Genomic DNA, 23,002 nt, shown 5'->3' on the forward strand with positions numbered 1-23,002 from the left:
GCAGGTTCCTGCCTGGCAGGGAGGGAGCGGAGCCGCGCAAAGTCCACGTATCTCCATCGCCTCCCTGCCTTCCCCTCCTGCTGGGCTGCACATCTGTTGAACAGATGCTCGGCTCCGGGCACCCGCCCGGCCCAAAAGTTGGCTGGAGCCAGGGACAAAGACCTCCTCCGAGGGAGGTAGGAGCCAGGTCTGCCACGTCATGTCACATCTGCCTCTTGCCCTGGTTGAGATGGGGCCTGACCTTGCTCCCACCAGGAGACCCTGTGACCTTCTTGGGACAAGGAGGGCCAGTGCAGGGCTTCCTGCAGGCGCGGGCAAGCGGGATGCAGCAGAAACCACGTGCCGCCACGTCTCCGATTGCCAAGGGCTGTGCTCATGACACCGTCCGCTTTGGGGAAGGGCTGGATCAAAGCATGGCACTGTCCTCCTCCCAAATGACCATGGCGATGGAGAGCATGTCTCGACATCCTCCCCCGCCCCACACAGCGTGGGCAGCGATCCCAGCAGCTGCCGTCCTACAGCCAGGCCCAGTGCTGCCTCCAGCAACCCTCTGCCCCAAACAGCTCATGCTGATCTGGTGCTGGACAAAAAAAACTTGAAGAAAAAACAGCCTATAAAAACAGACGTGTGGTCTCCTCAAATATTCAAACACCTAAACTTACTCACCTTGAAGAGTTTCTTTCTCTACATTTTCATTTTCTGCTTGTCCTGACAAAACAACTCTCAGTGCAGTTATCTGTGGCATGTTAATTATTTTCTTTTACAAAAACAAATGGCATGCGCAACATGGTAAAACTCCAGGCAGGTCGAGCTGTGAAATATCCCTGGGAGGAGACACAAGGCTGGCTTAACCCAGCTACCGCCAGGATTAAACACACGCAGATTTAGCCGGCGACACTATTCCTAGGTCATTATTTTGTTACGGCCGGCTCAGGAGCTGCAGGTTTATGCGGTGTGACGGCCCTTTCCGAGCAGCAGCAGCCCTAGCTGCCAGCAAGCCCCCAGGGGCGGCCAGCTCCACTTCCCGGGTGCACCCACCGCGTCGAGGATGGCGCTGGGGGCCGGCTCGCCTGCCAGCAGCGTCGGGGCTGGGGGGATAGGGGGGGACCCAAACTGCTTGAGACAGGGATGGAGAGAAATAACAAAGCTGTAAATCATGACACAAAACATGCATTCATTTTATTCACAAAAACAGCCTGGATCGCTAAAACATTACAAACAGCATTTCAATTTAATGATGTAGAGAGCGCTGGAGAGACGGGGATTTGAACAGAAGAGAAATATCACTTTTCATAACTGCTTCAGCACAGGTCCTGCAATATTATTTTTATTTTGATTTTAACTTCAGTAAGTTTACAAAAATGACTTCTAGAAGTAAACCATTGCAATTAGGAGTTTTTTTCTGTATTCAGTATTTCTTGTTCTATATTAATAAACTAACAATGACATGTTTTTCTTTTCTTTTTTCTTCTTTTTTTTTTCCTTTTTTAAGGACCGCCGTTTTTGTAGTAATTGTTTTCTTTCATCTTTTATACCAAACCTCTTGCTGGTTAAACCTACATACGTGAATGGCTAGGAAAAGGGATACTACATTGCTTTAAACATATTCTCATTTATAAACATGAAGTTGAGGCATTCTAGAAACTATCCACTCTATTGTATGATGGGAAATAATCAAATAAAAAGTATAAATGAGGGTGCAATTAAACAACTGTGCTAAATTACAGTAGTGCTTATTAGTAACTAGATTTTAAAAGGTTACTGTAAATTTACATTCCCTACACAAGTACTGCATCTTTCACACATAAACAACATCAACACCAAAACACAGAAAGAAACTGATTGTCCATACTCTGTCTATTAAGTCTTGGTACTTTACAGATCCATTGTTTTTTTCTTTTAATTATTTTATTTGAAAAGCAGTTAAATGTCTGACTAGGACTCGAAGATGTTAAACGAACGCAAAAAAAAAATTATAAAAACAGGAATGAAATTTTGCGAGAAAATATTTTTGGTTCTAAAGAGACACAGGTGCATCCATTCATTTCAGCCAAAAATCCCTTGCCTGAGACAACACAAGCAAGCAGTGACATTGCACTTGGATGACAGAGCTTTGGGATTCCCATTCCTACTGAAACCATCTGAACGCAGCTCCTGTAGGAAGCATCACCTTCTGGAAAGGAAGAGAGACAAGGGGAGGGGGGGAGAAGAACAAGACAGAGAAGGGACGAGGCATTAAGTCGGGTCGCGGGCAGGACGAGCCCCACGCCGCGGCCCTGGCCCCGCAGCGGCTGCTCCGGGGACGGCTGGGGGGCTCCTTACCCACTGCTCCCCGGGGCCAGCTCAGGTTCGGAGGGGGGAGCTGGGGCCAGTGCTTTCTGGCCGCAGCTAGCGAGCCCCCGCGACGGCCTTGTTTACGTGAGGGAGCCTCGTCAAACAGGTATTAGCGGGCAGCGCCACTAATGTCATCAGCGCTAAGTTGATTAAAGGCAGCTAAGTAAAAGCAGCAGGCAACCATGCGGAGAGCCCGGGCCAGCTCTGCCCCATCCCTCCCGTCGAGGGCTCGGCAGTGGCGGCAGCGCGGCCAGTTTTGTCCTTGGCAGGGAGGGAAGGTCGGGCAGAGCCTGCTCGGAAAAGGCAAAACCGGCCTCAGGCCCAGGCAGAAGCCGCGGGCTCCAAGGAGGGCGAGAGGGGCCGTAATCCCGGCGGGCCGAGTGCTCCCAGCGCCCCAGCAGCACAACGCTGCATTCTTGGCGGACGGCTCCTGCCGGAGGGTGCCAGCCCCCGGCGCGGGGCGGCACAGGACGGCGCGGGGCGGCGCGGGGCGGCGTGGCGCAGGGCGGTGAGCTCAGCCCACTCCCTGAGCCGCCCCTTCACACGCCCGCTGGCCGCGGCACAAAGCGACCTAGGCTGGCTAAGGAGCTCAGGGTGCCTCGCCGTACCACGGCCCCACGCGCCCGGCCGCCCTGCCCCGGCACTGAACCGCTTTGCGCTCGGCATTAGGGCCGGCCCCGGTGCTCTCCCGGCGCCGCCGGACAAAGCCGGCGCGAGGGAGGCGAGCGCGTGGCCTTGCCCAACACGTAAGCCGCCGGCTGCCAGCCCGATCCAAGCCACAGCTCAGCACCCTCCCTATCCCCGCACAAGGCTCTGCCCCACGTTTGCCACCTGCAGCAAATGAAGAGCTCCCACCCCTACCCCATTCAAAAGTGCTCAGCACTGCCAGGTAGGATGGGAGCCCGCGGGGGCCCCGGGTGCTCAGCGCCTTTAGGAGGGAGCTCAGGCTCGCACAGGCTGAGCTGCTGGAGCTGTCCCGGGTGCAAGGAGCCGGTGCGTCTCCCGCACCTCAGCCGTTGCACTGCTCCCTCCAGGGGCTGGCCGGGCAGAGCAGGATCGGGGCGAGGGAGAGCGGCTCAGCACTGCTCTCCCGGCCGGCACGCCAGGCCATGGCCCAGGCAGCGCAGAGCATCTCCTGGGTCCCTCCTCAGCGGGACACCCTGGGGCTGGCAACCCGGTCCACACCTGTGTGTTGACACTCTCCTGGATCCAGTCACCGCCGCTCCAGTGGTCCTGCCTGCTGCCTACCCCCACCCTGCAAAGACCTGTCTTCCCACAGGTGCTCTTCAAATGAAAGGATGCCTTCCAGCGGCAGAAAAAGCTTCATCTCAGAGGTCCTGCGCGTGTGGCAGCAAGTGGCTGCAGCACTGCGCCTAGGAAGGTTCCCACCCTGCCCCACGATGGGGGCAGGCAGCAGAACCACTCCAAGCTGCTTTCATTCTGCGCAAAGGATGGGCTGACCACGGCCCTTCCCGCAGCCCGGCCAAAACGGGGGGCCAGCGAGCACGTTCCGAGCGCCCTGCCTTCCTCCCTAGGCACGAGGCACGGGCCGCTGGGCAGGCCCCCCGCTTCCCGGCTGCCCCCTCCGCCAGCCACCTGCAGAGGCAGCCGAATGCTCAGGACAAGAGCTCCTAGTCCCTGACTCAGCTTTTCTCCTGAGCAAAGATCTTTGGTTAGGTGTGAGATGAGCGAGAGGGTTTACGGCTCAGTTGAGGCCGAACAAATTCGTGCCAATGGGGGCCTCGTTGACCTGGGACTGCCCTGCAGCAGCACTCTACCGCTTAAGGATTTCACTGAAGTTATAACACAGCGACAACAAGGAGGCAGTGGGAACACTCGCTCCTGAAAGGGCATCTGGAAAAACAGCTCCGCGATTGTTCCCACTGTCCCCTCTCCGCTCCAGACACAATGGCACAGCCTCCAACTTCCCCTCCGTCCGATAGCGAGCACAATGGCCGGGCCGCAGCAAGCCGCCGCCGCTGCGGCAGGGCACGGCCTTTCCAGCGGAGCCTGGCACGGCGAGGTGACCTCCCTCGCTCCCGGTGCCGGCAGCCCAGCCCAGACCTCCCCTGCGCTTAAGGACATGGAAAAAATGCAAGAAAAAATACAAAGGGGTGCACGCATGAGTCGGGCTGGGACCCTGGCGATTCAGCCACACGGGGAAAACAGACAGATCCCACCCAGCACGCAGGAGCAAAAGAAACACAAGGCACAAGGACACATCTTGTGACACAGCTGCCTTGCCTAAACACCTTCCCCCGGTCCAGCCAGCAGATGTGCTTACAAGGATATCAAGCAGAGAAACTGTGGTACAGACATAGTTGATGCAGCTTGGGATAGCAGCTTAAATGGGATTTAATGGTTAGTGTCCCCCCTCAGAACTCTCAGAAACTCTCCTCTCTCCTACCCTCAACTTTATCCTGGGCTTTTGCAAGGAAAGTCGACAGCATCCCTTGCCCAGGAACAGGCCAAGGCTTTGCCGCTCAGAGCCGGACCCCATGCAGCTGCTAATCTACCAGTGGGCTGTGCACTGGTGGGACTGCACGGTCCCACACTGAAATCTGTGAGGACACACAGGCTCTAATCCGCTCCTGCCCCAGGGGGATGCAGGGACAGATGTCTACAGCCTGACCAGGGGCCCTGACGAACACCTCTTTCCCCTGCAGAGCAACTCTGGGCACCACAGTGGACCCCTCAGCATCTCGCTGCACAGAGTGAAGAGGGATAAAGTTGGACAGTAACATGCTCCAGGCTCTGATCAGGCTCAATCTTGCATGTGACAAAGTGCCTGATAACAAAGAACACCTCCGAAGCCACCTCCAGTAACAGACAGAGTTCAAGGGAACTTGTGATCCAAAGGCCCAGAAAGAGAGATGCTCTGTCCTACTCTGGTAGGAGGATATGACTACCCAGAAGGAGGAGGTAGGATGTTTTCCCAGCTGGATAGAGATGGGAAGCCAGAGCAACATTTACAAGACCAAGTGCTACCTGTGCAAGTACCATGATGTTTCTAGATGCCAAGAGACTCCAGTGAAGGTGAAGTGATACTTGCCAGAACCATGGGGCACACGATCACCAACAGGACATGCCAGAAACAAGGCCATCTGTGAAAACTTTCCCCTTTGGTTTTTGCATGTCCAAACAAGCATGTGACACTAATGTGAAACAGCCCAGGGTCCTGAACCAAACCTTGGTGAGAATGTCCCCATTCCCACCCCACCCTGAACTCCTCCTGGCTCTAAGAAAGCCATAGGGAACTAGTAATTTCTCTGAAATGCTCAAGACATAACATAACCTACAAAATACTTGGGAGCACCCCAGCCTAAGTGCTTCAGCTACTGAAAGATGAGATAAGTATCACAGAATCACAGAATCGATAAGGTTGGAAGGGACCTCTGGAGATCATCAACCTCCCTGCTCAAGCAGAGTCACCTAGAGCATGTTGCACAGGATTGCATCCAGGCAGGTTTTCAATATTTCCAGAGAAGGAGACTCCACACGTTCTCTAGGCAATCTATTCCAGGGACACCAGTAGCTACAGGCCTCCAACTAGACTCTGAGCCACCGAGCACAACCCTCTGAGCTCTGCTTTTCAGCCAGTTCTCAATCCACCTCACTGTCCACTCGTCTAACCTGCACTTCCTGAGCTTATCTGGGAGGATGTTATGGGAGACAGTATCGAAAGCCTTGCTGAAGTCAAGGTATACAACATCCACTGCTCTCCCCTCACCTACCCAGCCAGTCATTCCATCACAGAAGGCTATTAGACTGGTTAAGTAGGATTTCCCCTTGGTGAATCCATGCTGACTACTCCTGAGCACCTTCTTTCCTCCACATGCTTAAAGATGACATGTAGGATCAGCTGTTCCATCCTCTTTCCAGGGATGGAGGTGAGGCTATCTGGTCTGAAATTTCCTGGGTCCTCCTTCCTGCTCTTTTTGAAGACTGGAGAGACATTGGCTTTCTTCCAGTCCTCAGGCACCTCTCCAGTTCTCCATGACCTTTCAAAGATGATGGAGAGTGGCCTAGCAATAACATCCACCAACTCCCTCAGTACTTGTGGGTGCATCCCATCAGGGCCTATGGATTTGTGGGCATCAATTTTGCCTAAATGATCTCTGCTTCTCCAGGAAAGACTCTCCAAGCCTCAAATACTCTGAAATAACCTGGAGGAATATGACACCACCTCCCAGACTGATGTGGGAATAGACAACCTAGAAGGTTTCACTGGTACAGGTACTTCTTCTATCGCCCAAAGCAACATGTTAGCAACCAGCAGGAGGAGAGATGCACCCCAGGTAAGCAAAGCCCCTTGGACAAGCCTGGGGCTCTGGTGCCTGGGTTCACTGGGCAGTGGGTACAGCTGCCACAGGGCCAGCAGCAGTGGAGAGAGCCAACCCTGAGACAGGCTCCAGGGCTATGCTCCAAAGAAGCACACTGGCTCCTAGAGATAGCTCACCACATACATGTGCCCATGCAGGGCGCATGGTGACTCATGTACTGCCCTAAAGCCCATAAATAGGCCACCTGCAGGTCATTAAACCTCTTCAGGAGCTAGCTGGGCTCTCCTTTGCAGACATCTGCAAGATATTTGCATGACCAGAACAGTGACTTTCCCCTACATTCCTGCAGAAGGTACCCCAAAGTGCTCACCTCTATGAGCACCCAGATTTGGGGCTTAGGCACATGGGAAAAGTGGAAGGGAGATAACAGGAGGTAGAAGGTGTTGCCCAGGTGGGACAGATCAGACTTTCTCCTACTCCCAGTGCATGTCTGACTTAGGCAGCAAATTTGAGCTGAGGAGGCCAATGAGTAGAGAGCTGCAGGAATCAGTTTCCCAATGGGCTCTGCATTTGTAATCTAATATCTGGGAAAGACAAAAAAGCTAAAGTCCAAATATGGAACCCACAGGAACAGACCGCAACAGATTCACGTGCAAGAGTCATCTACCCAAATACAGATGTCCACATCTGACTAACAGAGAGGAATGAGATGTGAGGGAGCTTCTAACATGTCTGGAAGGAGACTCCAGAAATAGTCATCTTAAACACCTCTCTCTCTCTTCATTATTAAGGGAAGATGGACAACTAGTGCACGAGGATGCTCAGGCTGGATTCTGCCTTGTCCATACAATGTAGCACCCTCACATCACTATTAGCTGGGACATCGTGGCCAGCAGTAGGCACTTCACCAAGGCTACTCAAGACAGCTCTGTGGAGTAAAATCCCCATTACTCATGGCCTTCACATGGCCTTCCACTCCAGAGATAAGCCCAGGACTGGATGGCAGACCATCCAGCATTACCTAGAGCTGCCTGGGCTGGTAGAGCCCAGAGGAGCCCGGTTGGTGTAGGGACACGGTACTGCCCTTTCAAAGTGTCTGACCTGCCTCTCCAGCCTCAGTGCTTCAGCCAGCAGCCGCTGCACCAGGACACCAGTCGTGGCCGGTTCTTCAGGCTCTTTAGATGGGCAGATAAAGCCTAACGATGGTATTGGGATTTAGTCTGTTTTTTATGCTGCCATAAAGGTTTAATTCTATTTTTTTACTGCTTGATTTTAGATCAATGTTTAATCACAGCTGTAGCCCCTGCCCTAGCTCTCTAAGGACGCTCCTCTCAACATACATGGCTGGCAGACTGACCCGCAGACAGAGGTTTGGCAGGGCTCTCCATAGGGTGCTCTTCTCCTGTCAGATCAGGGCCCCACCAGTGCGGACGACACTTCAAAGAAAACACAATGAATTTTGCAGCCATGTATAAATAGCCATCACCTTACTCTGACATTAATGCTAACACAGGGTTGATGTGCTGCCATGACCCATCACCCATGAAGATGCCAAATGGACCACCCTACGCAGCCAGCACCTCTACTCCCCCGGCCATTGTCACCTCCAGATGGTGTTTCCACAGCAAAACAGGTAGCAGCAGCCCTGATGGCTGCTATAAGCTTGGCCAAAAGCAATGCATTGCCAAGGCTGGAAGATGATGTGGGGTGAGACCTAACAGCCTGGTCATAAATACTAGTATCATCATGACATCAGAGAGGGTCCCAGTGTATCCCTCTCCCAGCACCTCTACATATTGTCACAATGTAGTTCAACTTTACCTAAGCTAACACTGCATGAGGTGATATCCTAAAATAGTGGCTCAAAATACATAGCCTTTGAGCATGTGTTCTGATGGATGAGCCTGTGACATCCCAAGGCAACCTGTGTCTGCCCAGGCGTCCGATTCCTCTGGAGCACCAGCTCCCCTCAGCTTGAACGTTCTTGCAGATCCCCTTGGAAAGCAAAGTGACCCGTCCTCTCTGGGGTCCCCAAATGCTATCAAATTAAAAGTCCAATTTCAGTGGCTCCAATTTCTCAGTCAGCCACAGAATAGGGAAACAAATCAATGGGGTGATAGTTTCATGGGTTCCCTGTGCTATTTAACATCCCCATAACTCGTGTAATGCCGGGGAGAAAGGAGCGGCTCCTCAGGCTGATGTGAGCTGCGATTCTATTGACCTGTTTTAGGACTCTTTGGAAGAGATGAACTTTTTTTTTCCTTTCTCCCTTTTTCCAGATCACTGACTCAGCAAATTAGAACAAGAATATAATTTAGCAATACAGCGGTTTTTGAAAGACACAGTCCCACTCTCCTCATCCCCACCGCCCAAATAGACCTTTTTTCCCTTCACTATTCATTCAGAGCTGATGCTAATTGAAAACATAGAACGTGGTTAAGAAAACAGTGGGTTATCTCTTTGGGAAGATGTCAGAGGATGGACGATGCCCTTGCATTACCAGTATGTGAGGTCTAGCTGGTGTCAGGGTGATTTTTTTAACCTTCGCTAGCTTTGTGGGTACACTCACCAGCAGGAAGAGGACAAAAGGTATACACATGCAGCTGATGGCTAGATTAACTCCCGAGAAAATCAAACCTAGATTAAGCGCAATGCAAAGTAGATTCTACAGAGAAGTGTTGGCCCAGAGCAGCCACTGGTCTGCAGCATGAAGCAGTCACTGCCAGAGGGAAGAGTGCCCACACACTGCCCCCAGCACACTGCAGTGCATCCCCAGTACTCCCAAGGCATCAAGCTCTCATTCACACCACACTAATGGGAACAACCACATTCCTGTCAGACCTGCAAGGCTCCAGCTGAATTTCAGTCATATCTGATGACTCAGTTCACCTGACCTTGCCTGTGGAGCTCACATTAATAATGTCCCTTACCTGGCATTTTTAGCAAGTCAGCACCCTAACCCGGCAGCAGAATTTGCAACAGCTTCCAAGACCAAACCCAACAACCTTGTGTTGACATGGTCTCCATAGACCTCAGAGGTAGAGCCCGAGTACCACCATAAGGCCTCACTCTGTGGAGAGAAGAGCAGCCTCTGTGCTCAGTGAATTCAGTAGCTAGGGGGAGGGGAAGGGGGACTCCTGCCATCTTCAAGGATGTACACAATGCCTTTGGATTTCTCAAAGGAAATCCAATGAATCCCTCCTGCATTCACACCGACAGAGCCACGATCAGACCATGCCCCTGGAACAACTCACACTGCCTTAGCACAAGAGTCATTGCCCAGGGCACCGTCCATTGCTTTATCTTCAGTAACATCCAAGAGCACATGCTGCAACCATTTCCCACCACAAAACCTTGGGCCTCTTCTCTCCCATTTACAATAAAGAGTGAGCTGAGAGACTGGGATTCAGGTGCAACATAAACATTGGTTTCACAGCCACCACCAACTACCCACAAGTTCTACCCCAAAAAGCCTTCCGTCTTTCCATCCTTTGACTCCCTTAACAGGTTAGAAAGTGCTCCCTGGCTAGGGACAGCGGATAGCTGCAGTCCCTTTAGTAGAACAGATACAGGCAGTGAAACTCAAGCAGGAGTTCAGCAGCAAAAACTCTCTGCTGTAAATGCCTGCAAAAGGGACACCAACAGCATGCATAGGGCCACCAGCAACCTGGGGAGAGACTCCAGCCCTCATCCCTAACCAGAACAACCCCAGTACATAAGAGTGGGTTGGGGACTGGGGGCGCTGGGCAAAGCAGACAACTTGTAGTGAGAACTGTTAAGGGAAAAGAAAAAAAGTAAGAAGTACCAGGTGTTTTATTATCTAGGGCAAGATCCAAACCCAGGAGAGCAGCCCAAGAGAAGGGTTAGGGTGCCTGACAGGGGCCGGTTACCTCCAGTGCTGCAGAAGGCTTCTTTTTGAGTTCTTCACATTTTCGGAATTTGCAAATCTGGTGGCCAGTTTTGCGATTCCTACAACTGCTGCACTGCTCGCAGTTTATCCGTCTTCGGCAGGGTGGGCACATGCCACATCTTTTCCGTTTCTTTTTCCCCGAATTGATGGCAGATGCCAATTCATTCTGCATTGGATACTCTGCCAAGCCAGCCATATGGAGCGCGCTCTCTGCCAGAAACACGCCAGCGGGGGTCATAATGAAAAGGCCTGGGTTGATGGGAAAAGCCCCCAGGTAAGGAAAATCAGAGGGGCTGTTCATTGTCTCTGCAGCTGAGACTGCCTCCATATCAGAGATACCAGTCCCATGGTCGCTTGCTAGAGGAATATGCTCCTGTACCACTCTTTTGAGCATTTCTGTTGACTGAGCAAACTGTTGTAGGGCGTTCTGTCCTTCTGAGGAGATTTCTGACACCCTGTCTAATTTGCTCAGCATACTAGAGATGTTTTTGTGCTTTGAGGTAGAATTACTTTTATCCACAGTTGCTTCATTGCCATTAGTTAAGGAGGTGCCTTTCTCTGAATGTTCGCTTACCGAGCTGCTGCTACCAAAGGTGGAATAGTGGGAGAGTGGACGGGACTTCTTAAGACTTTTGTTCAAAGGTTCACTTATTATTCCACTTTTGTTCCTCCTCTCAGAGTTGACAGGGGGTTGAGAGTCATCTTGGTTATTTTTTTCCAACGTGTCTGGCTTGTTCCCAGTGTCTTGATGGGAGCCCGAATTCGACATGGTGCCCAGAGCAAAACAGCAATACCAAACCAAAAAAAAAAAAAAAAAAAAAACCCAAACCAAAGCAAAAGACCCCCAAAGCCCCTCTCGCAGCACCAACACACCAGCCACCAGAGAAAGCTTAAATAGCAATGCTCATGAACGGGGCGTATCCTCCAAGGTCGACTGCAAAGGTCTTCAGTACAATTTCAGTGCAAAGACATAGTCTGCGGCTCTGATACAAAACATACGGCTCTGGAAGTAGAAAATAAAAGAGAGTTAGTACTGGCAAGAGCAAACAGGCTTTTCAAAGCAGCTCTTCCTCCCCCTGCAATGAAAGTCTCAGTGCCACGAACAAAGAAACTCCAGGGAACGGACCTCAGTGGAGATCCGTTCCGCTGCTCTTTAAAAGGGTCACCATCCAGACAGAAATCGGGGGGTTACAAAGGAAGTCCTGGCCTGGGAGCAATGTCACTCTGCTGTTTAAAGGCTCTCTGTGCCCAGCTCTCCTCCCCCTGAGGACTGAAATCCCAGGGAAGTCACGGGGCGCTCCTGCTCCGCTCCAGCGGCGGGCGGCCCCAACACCAGAACGGGCTGCAGGCACCCGCAGGCCATCTCAGGTCCCAGAGCCCAGGACCACCCGGCCCTCACACCTCAGGCAGGTGCAGCAGCCACAAAGCCGGGTGCAGGACCTGACAGGGCACCTAGAGGCATCTCAGGTTTCCAGGCCCTCTCCACTGAAGCTGCTCTCTCCCAGCTCAGGCTAGCGCTGCCTCCATCCTCCTCCTTGCTCCGAGGTCCTCCTCTCCCTGCTCTCTGAGCTCTTCGAGCCGGGCATCCAGCCTGGCTCCCCTCCTGGGAGAGGGAGGGACAGACCATCCATCTGCCTAGGCAATGCAACCCACCCAGCACCCCGAGGCCAAGCAGGAAATACAGCTACCTGCTGATTTTTATTTTCTGGTCTCATAAACACAGAAATATTAAGGAGCAAGTGTGACAGAGACCCCTCCTCTCTGCTCTAAGGGGGAGAAATAGAAAATTTAGACAGATACAACTGCTTCTTGTAATGAAGACCCCCAACCTGTCCACCCGCACAAGCGCACTGGAGAGTTAAGGGGAGAGCTACACCGTCCTCCACCTAGGCCCAGCTCGGATCCCCTCCAGCCAAAAATCCGGGACAGCCCACTGACCATCCACGCGCACCTTCCCCCCCAATGGCCTCCCTGCTTGCACGGCCGCAGCATTTGCCCCGTCACGCCAGGGCAGGAAGAGGCTCAGTGGTGCCAAAGAGCCTCCCCCTTCTCTCAACGCGGTTCCCCCTGCACAGGAGGCGACGCCGCGGGACCCTCAGGCAGGTCTGGGGCAGCTGGGCCCAGCGTGGCTGCAAACACTTGTTGTTGTGAAATTCCTCCTCCTCCTCCTCCTCCCCTCGGGAGCACGCACGCATGCACGCACGCACAGGCACCACCAGAGTAATCAGGCTTTAGAGGAGAAAAGCTCCAGGGCTTAGCAGAGCAGGAACCCATGTCCCCACCCCGGCAGCAGCTGGGGGAGGGCGCCACAGCGGGAGGCCTCCTCTCCCCTCCGCCACCCCGACGTGCAGGCAGCGTCCCCCTGCCATCCCTGCGCTCCCACGGGCCCACTCCGCAGCCCTATCTCCTCAATGTGCCAAGGCTCTGCCCCTGGACGGCCGCGGGAACAGAGCCAGGCCACGAGGGCCCCGCTGGGCCCCACGGCTCCAAGTCCAGGAGCAGCGCCCGCAGAGCGCAGAGCAGCCCGCACATCCTCCCGCCACGTCGCCCTTGTGCCAGCGCGGACTCACTGCGAGCGCAACAGCGGGTGCACCCCTCCTAGCGCCGCAGACACGGCAGGGAGCGCAACGGCAGGTGCACCCCTCCTGGTGCCGGAGACACGGCAGGGAGCGCGACGGCGGGTGCACCCCTCCTAGTGCCACAGATACGGCAGGGAGCGCGACAGCGGGTGCACCCCTTCCAGTGCCGGAGACATGGCAGGGAGCGCAACGGTGGGTGCACCCCTCCCAGTGCCGGAGACACGGCAGGGAGTGCGACGGCTGCACGCACGGCGCCTCGCCGCTCTGCCGTTAAACGCTTACAGGGGCAAGAAGCCCAAGCCAAACACCACATTACTGGAACAGGAAGACAGCCCATCTCACCCCGCTACAGGAGACAGCTCGCCTGCAGAGAAAAACACCCCCACCCTCGCACTAAAACCGCTTGCTTCAGCTGCTGTGGGATTTAAGACAGAGTGCGGATCGATGCAGGACTCGGGTTCCAGCCCAGAGCTCTCCAATTCCCGTGGGGAGGGAGGGGGCCGCAGCAGGACAGCCTGCCCTTCCCTGGGCCTCGGCCCAGCGGGGAGCGTGGTGCCCCAGCCCCGGGCACGGGAAAGGTCGCTGGCGAGGATCATGGGCACTTTGGGGACACGCCTGCCGCCCAGGAACAGCGGGGTGCCGGAGGGTGCACTGGCGAGCAGCCGTGCCGGTACAGCTGGCAGGACCGGCCCAGCCACTGCCGGTGGCGCAGCAGGGCCCAACCCAGGCTCGTCCCAGCAGCATTAGGACAGGTCACACCTTAATGACCAAAGCTGCCGGTGCTGGGGCCAGAAGGGGAGTGCAGCAGGAAAAGCATCTAACGGGAGGATGTGAGATAAAGCAGCCCGGCGGCTTTATCTCACGCCCTCCCGCGACTGCCTTTCCTGCGGCCCTTCTCCTCTTCCGCCCCGCGGCGCAGCAGTCCCACTCCCCTCCGCAACGGGCGGCAGGCCCCCACCTCGTGGCTCCTCGGGCCATGGTGCCGGCAGGGACCACTGTGCCACGTGAGAGCTGCTCAGGCTTTGCAGGCCTGGCACGTGAGAGCCCACTCCAGCAGGCAACGCTTCCATCCGCAAGGGGGGAGGACGGGCCGGAGGCACCAGGTTCCCCGGCTCCCCGTGCCACAGCAAACGGAAGCTCGGTTACTCCCAGCATCGCTTGGTGCCGAACAACTGGCCCTTTCCCGCTGCAGCTGGAAGGGGAGACAGAAGCGCCCGCTGCATATGAAATGGGTTCGCCTCTGCTCGCCGTGCTACAGCAGGCCTGGCTCAGCTGGCTCTCCACGTTTTGCAGAAAGAGGCCACGGCGCGGACCCCTCCGGCTCTCTCACAAGCCCATGGCTACAAACCCCTGCTGAGCACCACTGTAGGGCGCCTTCAGCTGACAATGAAGGAGCTGTAATTGGGGTAGTGGGGCGGCCAGCAGGATGCTCTAATTAAGCAGTCTCTCCTCTGCAGGCCCTGGCTCCAGGGCGGACACCAGCAGGTGAGGTGGCACAGCATGGCAGCACGGCTCCCGCAGCGAATGCCAGGCCACACGGGCACCCTGCCTCCTGCCGCTGCAGCAACGCGCCAGGGGCCGTGCCACGCTGAGCCGGCGCCGGCAGCGGCAGGAACGGCGCTGCCACTGCCCCAGCCTCGGCATCATCGTGCCCAGGCAGCGGGCTCCTGGCCAAGCCTTGCTGCTGAGCTGGGATCTGCAAGGCCCAAGCACCACACTGGATCAATCCCGGATTTACCAACCTGCCGAGCTCACATTTCTGGCCTGTCTGTAATCTTGTGGAGTTTAAGCTGCAGCTGATATTGCTCAGACACCTTTTGGGGCTCTTTACTGTGTTCCCTTCTTAAAATCTCCACTACGTGTCTCTGGTCTTGATGCTCCGGTGGCTCGGCAGCATCAGAGCACTGATATTAATCCCAGAGAAGGGGTTTCTGGCCAAAAACAAGAGCAGCAGTAAGAGGGACAGCAAAAGCCCACCTTGCACTGCTCCTAGCAGGGGAGCTCAAACCATGCCTGCAAGGGATTCCCCACCTCACAGGGCTGCAAGGGGCCAGCTCTCCATACCACAGGGCCCTGTTCCCAGCCCCGTTCACCAGGCGATATGGTCTGAGCACCACACCAGGAAGGACACTGGCTCCAGGACGTCGGTCACCAGCTGGACCCAGCAAGAGCTTGTCGCTATCGCAACTCATTGCTGCGTAAAGTCGAAGTCCCTCACGTTTGGCTCCCTCCCCAGCTTTGCTCCTGGCAGCCTTGTCCCTCCGCACTTCTCTGCGCAGCCACGCGCTGCAGTCTCCATCTCCATCAGTTATTTCCAAGGGCACATCTTCCCCCGCGGTCGGCCGTAACGGCCAGCCTTCTCCAGCTGGCTCTATCAGGGAACTATTCTGTGCTCCCACTCCGCCACATAAATCAGCCCCAGCAGCTCTGAGCCCCAACCAGACGGATGTATGCAAACATCAGGTTAGAGACCATCCTGCAGCCTCCTTAACAGGGACCGATCATTACCTAGCATGAAAAGAGGGGGTTTCACATACTGATCATAAATAGCTTTCCCCAAGGCCGACAGGGGACTGAGAGGGATTCCTCGCTCCTGGGCTGCTGTGAGTTCAGAGGAAGGCACAAGGTCCTGCTTCTCGTTTCTCCTCCACCCTCTTGCCAGCAGGACGTGATACTGGCACAGGATTGGCTATCTCCAGCCAGCAGCCAGTCTTGCCATGAATACCTCCTTGGTGGCCTGGGCTGGGACTGGAGCCCTCCCTGGGGTCCTCCTGCAGCAGCAGGAGGCAGTGCACCAGCGGGACTAGGCCACCACAGCCCGTCTGGCACAGTTCCTTCTACTGCCACCCTTTAGTGTAAGGGCTCCTGGGCCCCACCAGACAGGTACCACCACCTCAGCCCGAGCCAGCAAGCCAGCACGCTGCCAACGTTCACACCCAGGGCTTGCATGCCCTCACTCTAGAAAGCGCTGGTGGTTCAGAAGGGGTGGCCAAGCTGAGCGGCCCCATCGCTGTACAATCCTGTCATTGTCCAGGCGGCTGCTCCAGCTCCTCCAGCTCCTGCCATCTGGAACCGCCTGGCGCAGCCCCTCGCAGCATCTTCAGCTCCCGCGCAGCTCAGCTGCACTTGCTCCGTGGTCCCATGGGGCTCAGGCTGCTCAACCTCCACGGTGGTATACACTGGGCAAGGATGCTAGCCACAGCCCCTTGCCCCCATGATAGACCCACGAGCCCAAGAGCCTCACAAAGTCAGGGAGGAGAGAGAAAATCTCTTGCAAACACCAGTACTAGGTTTCCGAGGGAAGGAGCTTGCCGAATCGTCTATGATGTTCCCACTTTACTGTGACAAGGAGGCACAGGGCAGCACCTGGCCAGGATGTACTCATCCCAGTGCCATCACACAGAGCCCCCAGGACCTGCCTGCAGACCAGCTACAGGGTGCCGAGCCAAACCATGTGCACAGGGACCCCCTGCCCACCCACTGGGACCACAGAACCCCAGCAGTGAGAACAATTCGGCACATCCCAGCTACTCATCACCATCCTTTGCCCAGACACGCTGCTAATTGCTGGGGGGTGCAGGGGGATTAATTATCTTAATCCCCTCTTTATGATTGACCTGAGCAAAGGCAGACAGGCACCCCCGCCTTCCGTTCCTGCCCCTTTTCCGGCCCCTATACCCCTGGAGAATGCATCGGGCAGTGTCATCTGGGTCCGTCAGAAGGTGCTTAGTTTCAGACGCAGCATTAAGGACCATGTGATGTACCCATTCATTCAGGTCTTTACACCGAGCAGCTTAGCAGGCTGGAGAGATGCCAGGGTTCAAGGGGATGCTGTCAAGGTCAGGAGGCCCAAAAGCAGACCCGACAGGCCACCAGCCCTTTGCAAATGGTCCAGGCAGCTCTGAAAGATGGGTTGGAGAAGTGCTGGGCCACTGGCCCTTTTCCCACTGTGTGCCCCACTGGAGAGGTGTTTCAGAGCCCAGCATGCCATGGAGTGGGGAAGCAAGCCACCCCAGTGGCTGCAGGCCCGTGGCAAGAGAAGCCAAAGGAGACGATGCATTGAGCCTGGGACCACAGTGTGAATGTCCCCATGCCCTCAGCACCACAACTTTCCCCCCAGGTAGTGGCCACAAGCAGGGAGAAGTAGAGTCCTGGTCACATCCAGCCTGTGGCCAGGCACAAATGCCACGAGCCCAGATCATGCGCATGTCACCAGGTGACAGGACAAGACAGGATGCTGCAAAGGAGCCCTGTCATTGTGGCTGAGGCTCAGCATCCAGCTTGGGGCAGAGGGGTACAGCAACCTTGTCTCATGAGCCACAGTACGCAGCAAGGGGATGCCACCAGGGCCACTCACGCTTCAAGGGCAGCTGGAGGCCGTGAGGTTGGACCCTGCTCCTCGCTGGGCCTTTCTACTACCCACTGCCCCCAGCAAACATGCTGATGTCTGCAAAGACCAAAGCATTATTCTCACAGGCTCCTGTCCAAAGCCTGCGTCTCCTAAGAGGTCCTAGGCATGCAGTGAGCCTGTGGCTGTTGAGAGCAGCAGAAAGACTCTGAAAGTCCCAGAGCTTCATGCGATCAGCGAGTTACCACATTGACCGTGTCTCTGCTCATTGCCAGGAGCTGACCCACAGTAACTTGGACACTCCCACTTGTCCTTCCTTCTTTCCAGAGAAAGGCCTATGTCCACGGAGGGGGCTCGGGAGCCCCAAGAACTTGCCTGGAGCTGCAGTCAGAGAAAGTAGCTCTGCCCAGGGACTCCCCACCCCAGCGACCATGACCGCCAGCCTGAGATGCCTTACCAAGGCAAGATGGTACCCTTCTCCCACATCCCAAGCAAGGAAAAAAGGCAGCCTGGCCGCACACCAGGCCTCTCCTTTTCTCCAAGGTTCACCCAAGAGCTCAACTTGAAATATCTCAAAGCTAAGCGACCTCATTTCTCCCCGTCTCTTCTCTCAGCCAGGGCTCTGATCTCGGTTTCCCCACGGGGTCCCTGGTTTCACTCAGAGGCGTAGCATGTACAAGTTCGGTGCACTGCCTGCCTTGGCTCAGATGGGAGAGCTCTGGTCCTCATCACCGCAGCCCAGCCGGGGCTCTTCTTACAGCACGATGTTATGATAATGCTAACAACTCAAAAAAAGGTTGCAAAAAGATCTCGAATGCCCCAGCACCTGGAGAAACAGTCATCAACCGACGGACTAAGAGTCTCCTTGATTGCAGGAACCATTTATCATAAGAGGGGAGCAGGAGAGAGGAGCTTTGCTTCTTGTAAAAATGACAGATAGCGATTTCCACCCCCCCCCCCCCATATTATTTCACTGTCCGCTGCCCAACATTACTGGAAAGTAATCAGCTCCTTCAGATGTAAAATCTCTTGTCTTTAAAAATAACTTCTGCTTTCCTTTAATTTTAAATAGATCAATCTCCTCCCGTAACAGCCACTGTTCGTTCAGCCATGCACAGACACGACTGTAAAGAGAGAAAAAAAGAAAAGCCAAAGCCGAGGTGCTCCCAGGCTCGGGAGACAAAGAGAGAAAATAAAAGTTCTGCTTTTCAAATTCTTTCAGTGCCGCGCTCTCCCCCATTGTGCACTGCTTGGTGGGCGCTGGGGCCACGGCATTGTCTGGCCGGCAGAGGTGGAGCAGACGTACGACGGAAGGGAAACCGGCATCTTTTCAGCCTCAAAAAAGGAGGCACTAAGTGGCGATAATTGTGTACACTGCAGGATTTTTGTCCCCGCTCCCTCCCCCGCTGGCCCCCTCCCCATCCAGCCAAGGCAGTAGCCAGTCACCCAGCACAGCCTTCCACCTCCTTTGCAAAATGCTGGTGAGGAACTAGGCCACACCGTGGCCAGCCCCAGTAAGGAGCAGCATCCCTGCTGCCCTCAGCACCCGCTCCCAGAGTTTCTCTCTTTCCAAGGCATCCCTGGAAGGAGTTAGATACAGGGAGGCAGTGTGTTATTGCTGGCCATCACGACCAAAGCTGAAGATGCCTTCCTAGCTAAAAGTCTTTGCAGCTCTGGAGAACGGGAGTCTGGCCTCTGCAAGCCATCGTAGCCTCAGCAGCTGTACAAGTTTTTGTAGCTCAGTACCTTGTTTTTTGGTTTTTGGTTTTTTTTCGGTCTACAGAAAAACAGTCTCTGCCTCAGCCACGGCCTTGGCCACAGACACTTCTCAGTAGCAAAGCAATGTTAAATGGACCTGCCAAGCAGCACATATTGAGCAAGAGAACTACAGAGCTGGCTCTTGTCTTGTGAGCCCCACGCAAGACCTGGGTTACATCCCTCAGTCGTGTTGTGCCACAGCTTTTCCCCTGCTCTTACATCCCATATACCCTATGGCGATGGTCAGTTATGGCTCTCACAGGCCCTCTGAGCTGCTGCACCATCCTGGCTGGTAGCCGAGGACATGGCATCTCTGTAGCCAGAAGAGAAGTGCTATGGGTGGTGTGCATGACACCCTTGATGCATGCTGGCTGCTGTGTTTCACATCACCCTCTCCCCCTCCCAGCAGAGAAAAGCTAGTAGGTTTGATGGCACCACCACTCTGTTGCATCATCACTAGCCAAAAGGTTCACAAGCAAAACAAGGAAGGAAAGGTTCACAAGAACAAGCAGAACCAGAATGAGTCTCAGGCAGCTCCAATCTCAGCACAGCAGCACCCAGCTCAACTCTCAAATAGCCAGCTTCCACAGAAAAATCAGAGCTGGAATGATGACATCACTGTGCTGTTCCCCTCACCAGGTGACACAGGCCAACTGAAAGCTAGCGGTGACTTCTAATCACAGCCTAATCAACAAGAGGTTCAGCAGAAAACGCTAGACCAAAAGGCTCCTGGACCTCTCCAGACACATTCAAGTGAGACTAACAGTATGGCATTACAGGGAACAGTCACTAAGTCTTTAGCTGCAGAGGATTCAACCAGGCAACAGCCAGACAGAGACTGCTGGGAGAGCAGAGACTGCTGCCACAGTCACTGGACCGCTTCTTCTGCCAAAGCCATTCAGTGTTGCAAGGAGAACCAGGAGAGGAAGGGAGAAATCAAGCCAACATCTCCAAAGGCTAAGTGTCCCTGCAGGACACCCATTCAGCCAGAATGTTGTGCCTGCTATATGTGCAGAGGTACCATCAGACAAAGACAAGGACATCCTTCACCCACTTTGTTTGCAAGTCATTCATGCTGTCAACCCAACAGCTTAGATTCCCCTGCAAGCTCTGCTTTTCACATTCATCTTCCCAACAACAGGTTCAGGTAAGAAGATCAGCTTCAGGATGCACCAAGAAAGTTACCATCACTTTTCCCAAGACATCAAGAGAGGATGCAGAGGCTTGAGTTTTGTTGGGCTGTGTTGCAAATGCTAAGCCTCATATTGGGCATTTGCAGGTTAACTAGGCCAAGGTCTCATAGGTCGCCAGATGGACATCTTTCATGGAGACAGTTCATCTCCAATCCTCCAGAATGTCCTTTGAAGGGCTGGTCATGGCAGCCGCTCTGCTCATCTCTGCTACTGAGGTGGCACTGAGGGACATTAAGAAGCCAACTCCTGAATTAAAAAGGCTATGGAAGATTAAATCCAGCATCTGGAATTAGCCCTGAAAGCAGATGGCAAATCATCATGGTGCACAGAGTGGCTTTCACCAGCCTCCTCTGCAGACAGACACTTTTCTCTGGTGATGCTTCATAAGAACTGCTCCTGATACACACAGCCGAGCCAGCCAGTGCCAGAACACAGGTGACCTCAATGAGGAGTCACCACCCTGCCACGTTAAGCACAGTTTGGTGCATCCACCAGGGAAGGTGCAGTGAGGCCACAGTGACTTCTCACAGATGCTCTGCTGAGCAGGTAGAAGGTGACAACACCTCTCCATCAGAAAGGTAGGCTCCCCAGGTCGGAGGCCTGGGCCGAGGCCTCTGTTTACTGATGACAGAGAGTTTCCCCACATAACATGCTATCTGCACAACAGCTGCTGCTGCAAGCAGAGATCAGCTGAACACCCTCCTGCGCTTCCCAGTCCACTGACTAACCAGGCTGCAATGCACATCCACACACTGCTCCCATCTTCCAACTCACGCAAACACAACTAGGCAAGGATGGCATCAGCAGCATGGTCCCCTGGCCTTCCAAAGAGGTTAAAATAGCATATTCAGAACAGAAAAGGATGTTGCCAACCCTACCATCACCTCCATGATCAGAAGCAAAACAGGGAGATTCATCCCTGAGTAGGGCTGTTACAGCCTCTCCAGCACCTGCACCGCTGTGGTCCAGTCTCCTCCCTGCAGCACCTCAACCCAGCTGCCCCAGCAATGGCAGGACTCCAGGGAGCTACTGGTCGTAAGCTGGTCTCTGTGCTCACAGGGACCGTGACCTGCTCCAGGTGAGCCACAGCACCGAGACAGGTGAGCCACCCCTGCAGGTATCCTCATCTGCTCAGGCTGCCCGCATGTGCCTGTGGGCTACCCCATGCCGCCCGGCTTGCAAACATGGCTCCATCCTGCCTTTGAGGGGTGGTAGTTACGGATTAAAGAGTCTTAAATGTCAGACGACCAGGCGCTCCCTTGAAATCCACTTATCTCCACTGCCACTTGGAACGGCCAGACCAGGGCGGTTATGGAGATAACGCGATTTGAAACGTCCATCCGAGTATTTCAGGACTCCATTTGCCCTGTGGACAACTCCAGGCACCTCCTCCCCCTTCTTTGCTCACGCAGCTGCTGCCCAGAGACTCAGGCGAAGGAGAGCCTGGCCTCGCTCAGCCTCCTCCAGCCCCAGGGCAAGCCAGGGGGCTGTGCCCCTACCCGTGAGCCCCCCCCCCCTTCCGTTTGCGGGATAACAGAGGCTTGGCAGCCTCACCACCCCCGGTGCTTTCATTGCACAGCTCATCCACCCCCCTTGCCAAAGCTGTGCCATTCGCTGCCCAAATCCTAAAACGACTGTAACTAAAACCTACCAGATTGAGACTCAGAAAGTCCTCCCCCCTTTCTTTCTTTCTTTCTTCCACCCCCCCCCCCACCTCCCTCCAAATGGGATTGAACAGATCTGTGTTTGCAAGAGCCGATCTCACAGCCAAGCAGCATCTGACATTCACGCGCTGTGGCACGGCTCTCCGCTGGGGAACATTTCCATTCTCGCCCACCTCTCCTAGCCTGGCATCGCCTTCCTAATGCTGTCCTCCCCCTGGGGTCAGTGGAGGAGACAAAACTTTGAATCCGCCGCTAAGAAAAAACATGTAAGCCTGGGAAATACAAAATAAATCAGCAAGGTGCTGTCCTATCCAGAGACTTTGCAAGCCAGTATGTGGTTTGTGGAGAAAGCCCTGGAGATGAGACATCAGTCCCAGCCCAGCCCCATCAGAACCCCCTTCCCTCTGCAAAGCCTTCCCAAACCTTCTTGAAGGGATTTTTTTTTCCAGTGCAGAGGGAGCAGCTGAGTCTTTCTGGCCCAGCCAGTCCCTGGTGTGTCTCTACACGCACCACCAAGGAAAGTGACTGATGACATTTCAGGGCTACAAGATCAGAGAGACCAAACTGAATGGACCATACACCCTGCATGAAAGATGTTCCAGCCACTTCTTGCGCTGTAGCCAGCCATTTGCAAGCACTGTGCAGAGGTGGATCCCAGCAGTTCAGGAGTCGCTGATCCCAGAGCTGCAGTCACAGGTGCAGTAATAGCACTGCACCAACATACAGCCTGATGGCAATTCGCCCACTTCCAAGCACTCCCCTCACCCAGAAGGTGAGAGGAAAATTGGATCTTGGGCAGACAGTGTCACAAAGGAAAACGCTTGAACCCCTCTAACTGGAAGGGAATGCAGGAGGGAACTGAAAGAGCTTTTTGTAAGGGTGTCCAGTTTTTCTGGGAGACAGGAGTGCTGCAGAGAGCACTCCTACTGCACT

At 54.6% G+C, this 23,002-nt stretch overlaps 1 protein-coding gene across 4 annotated transcripts in view; it reads right to left on the bottom strand.

Moving 5' to 3' along the window:
- Positions 1 to 1,154: 1,154 nt before the first annotated feature.
- The window catches only part of CXXC5 (CXXC finger protein 5), a 56,552-nt gene continuing 34,704 nt past the window's right edge, over positions 1,155 to 23,002 (bottom strand). For 3 of the 4 annotated variants that reach the window (XM_062587448.1, XM_062587447.1, XM_062587449.1), the window contains exons 2-3: positions 10,508 to 11,530; positions 1,155 to 2,173 (exon numbers count right to left, since the gene is read on the bottom strand). In XM_062587448.1, coding sequence (XP_062443432.1) covers positions 2,129 to 2,173; positions 10,508 to 11,296 — 834 coding nt within the window. In that variant the 5' untranslated portion in view covers positions 11,297 to 11,530 and the 3' untranslated portion in view covers positions 1,155 to 2,128. The remainder of the gene's footprint in view (positions 2,174 to 10,507; positions 11,531 to 23,002) is intronic. The other variant, XM_062587450.1, reaches the window with a different exon arrangement.

The sequence above is a fragment of the Rhea pennata genome, chromosome 14, assembly GCF_028389875.1.
Source record: "Rhea pennata isolate bPtePen1 chromosome 14, bPtePen1.pri, whole genome shotgun sequence".
Lineage (NCBI taxonomy): Eukaryota > Metazoa > Chordata > Aves > Rheiformes > Rheidae > Rhea > Rhea pennata.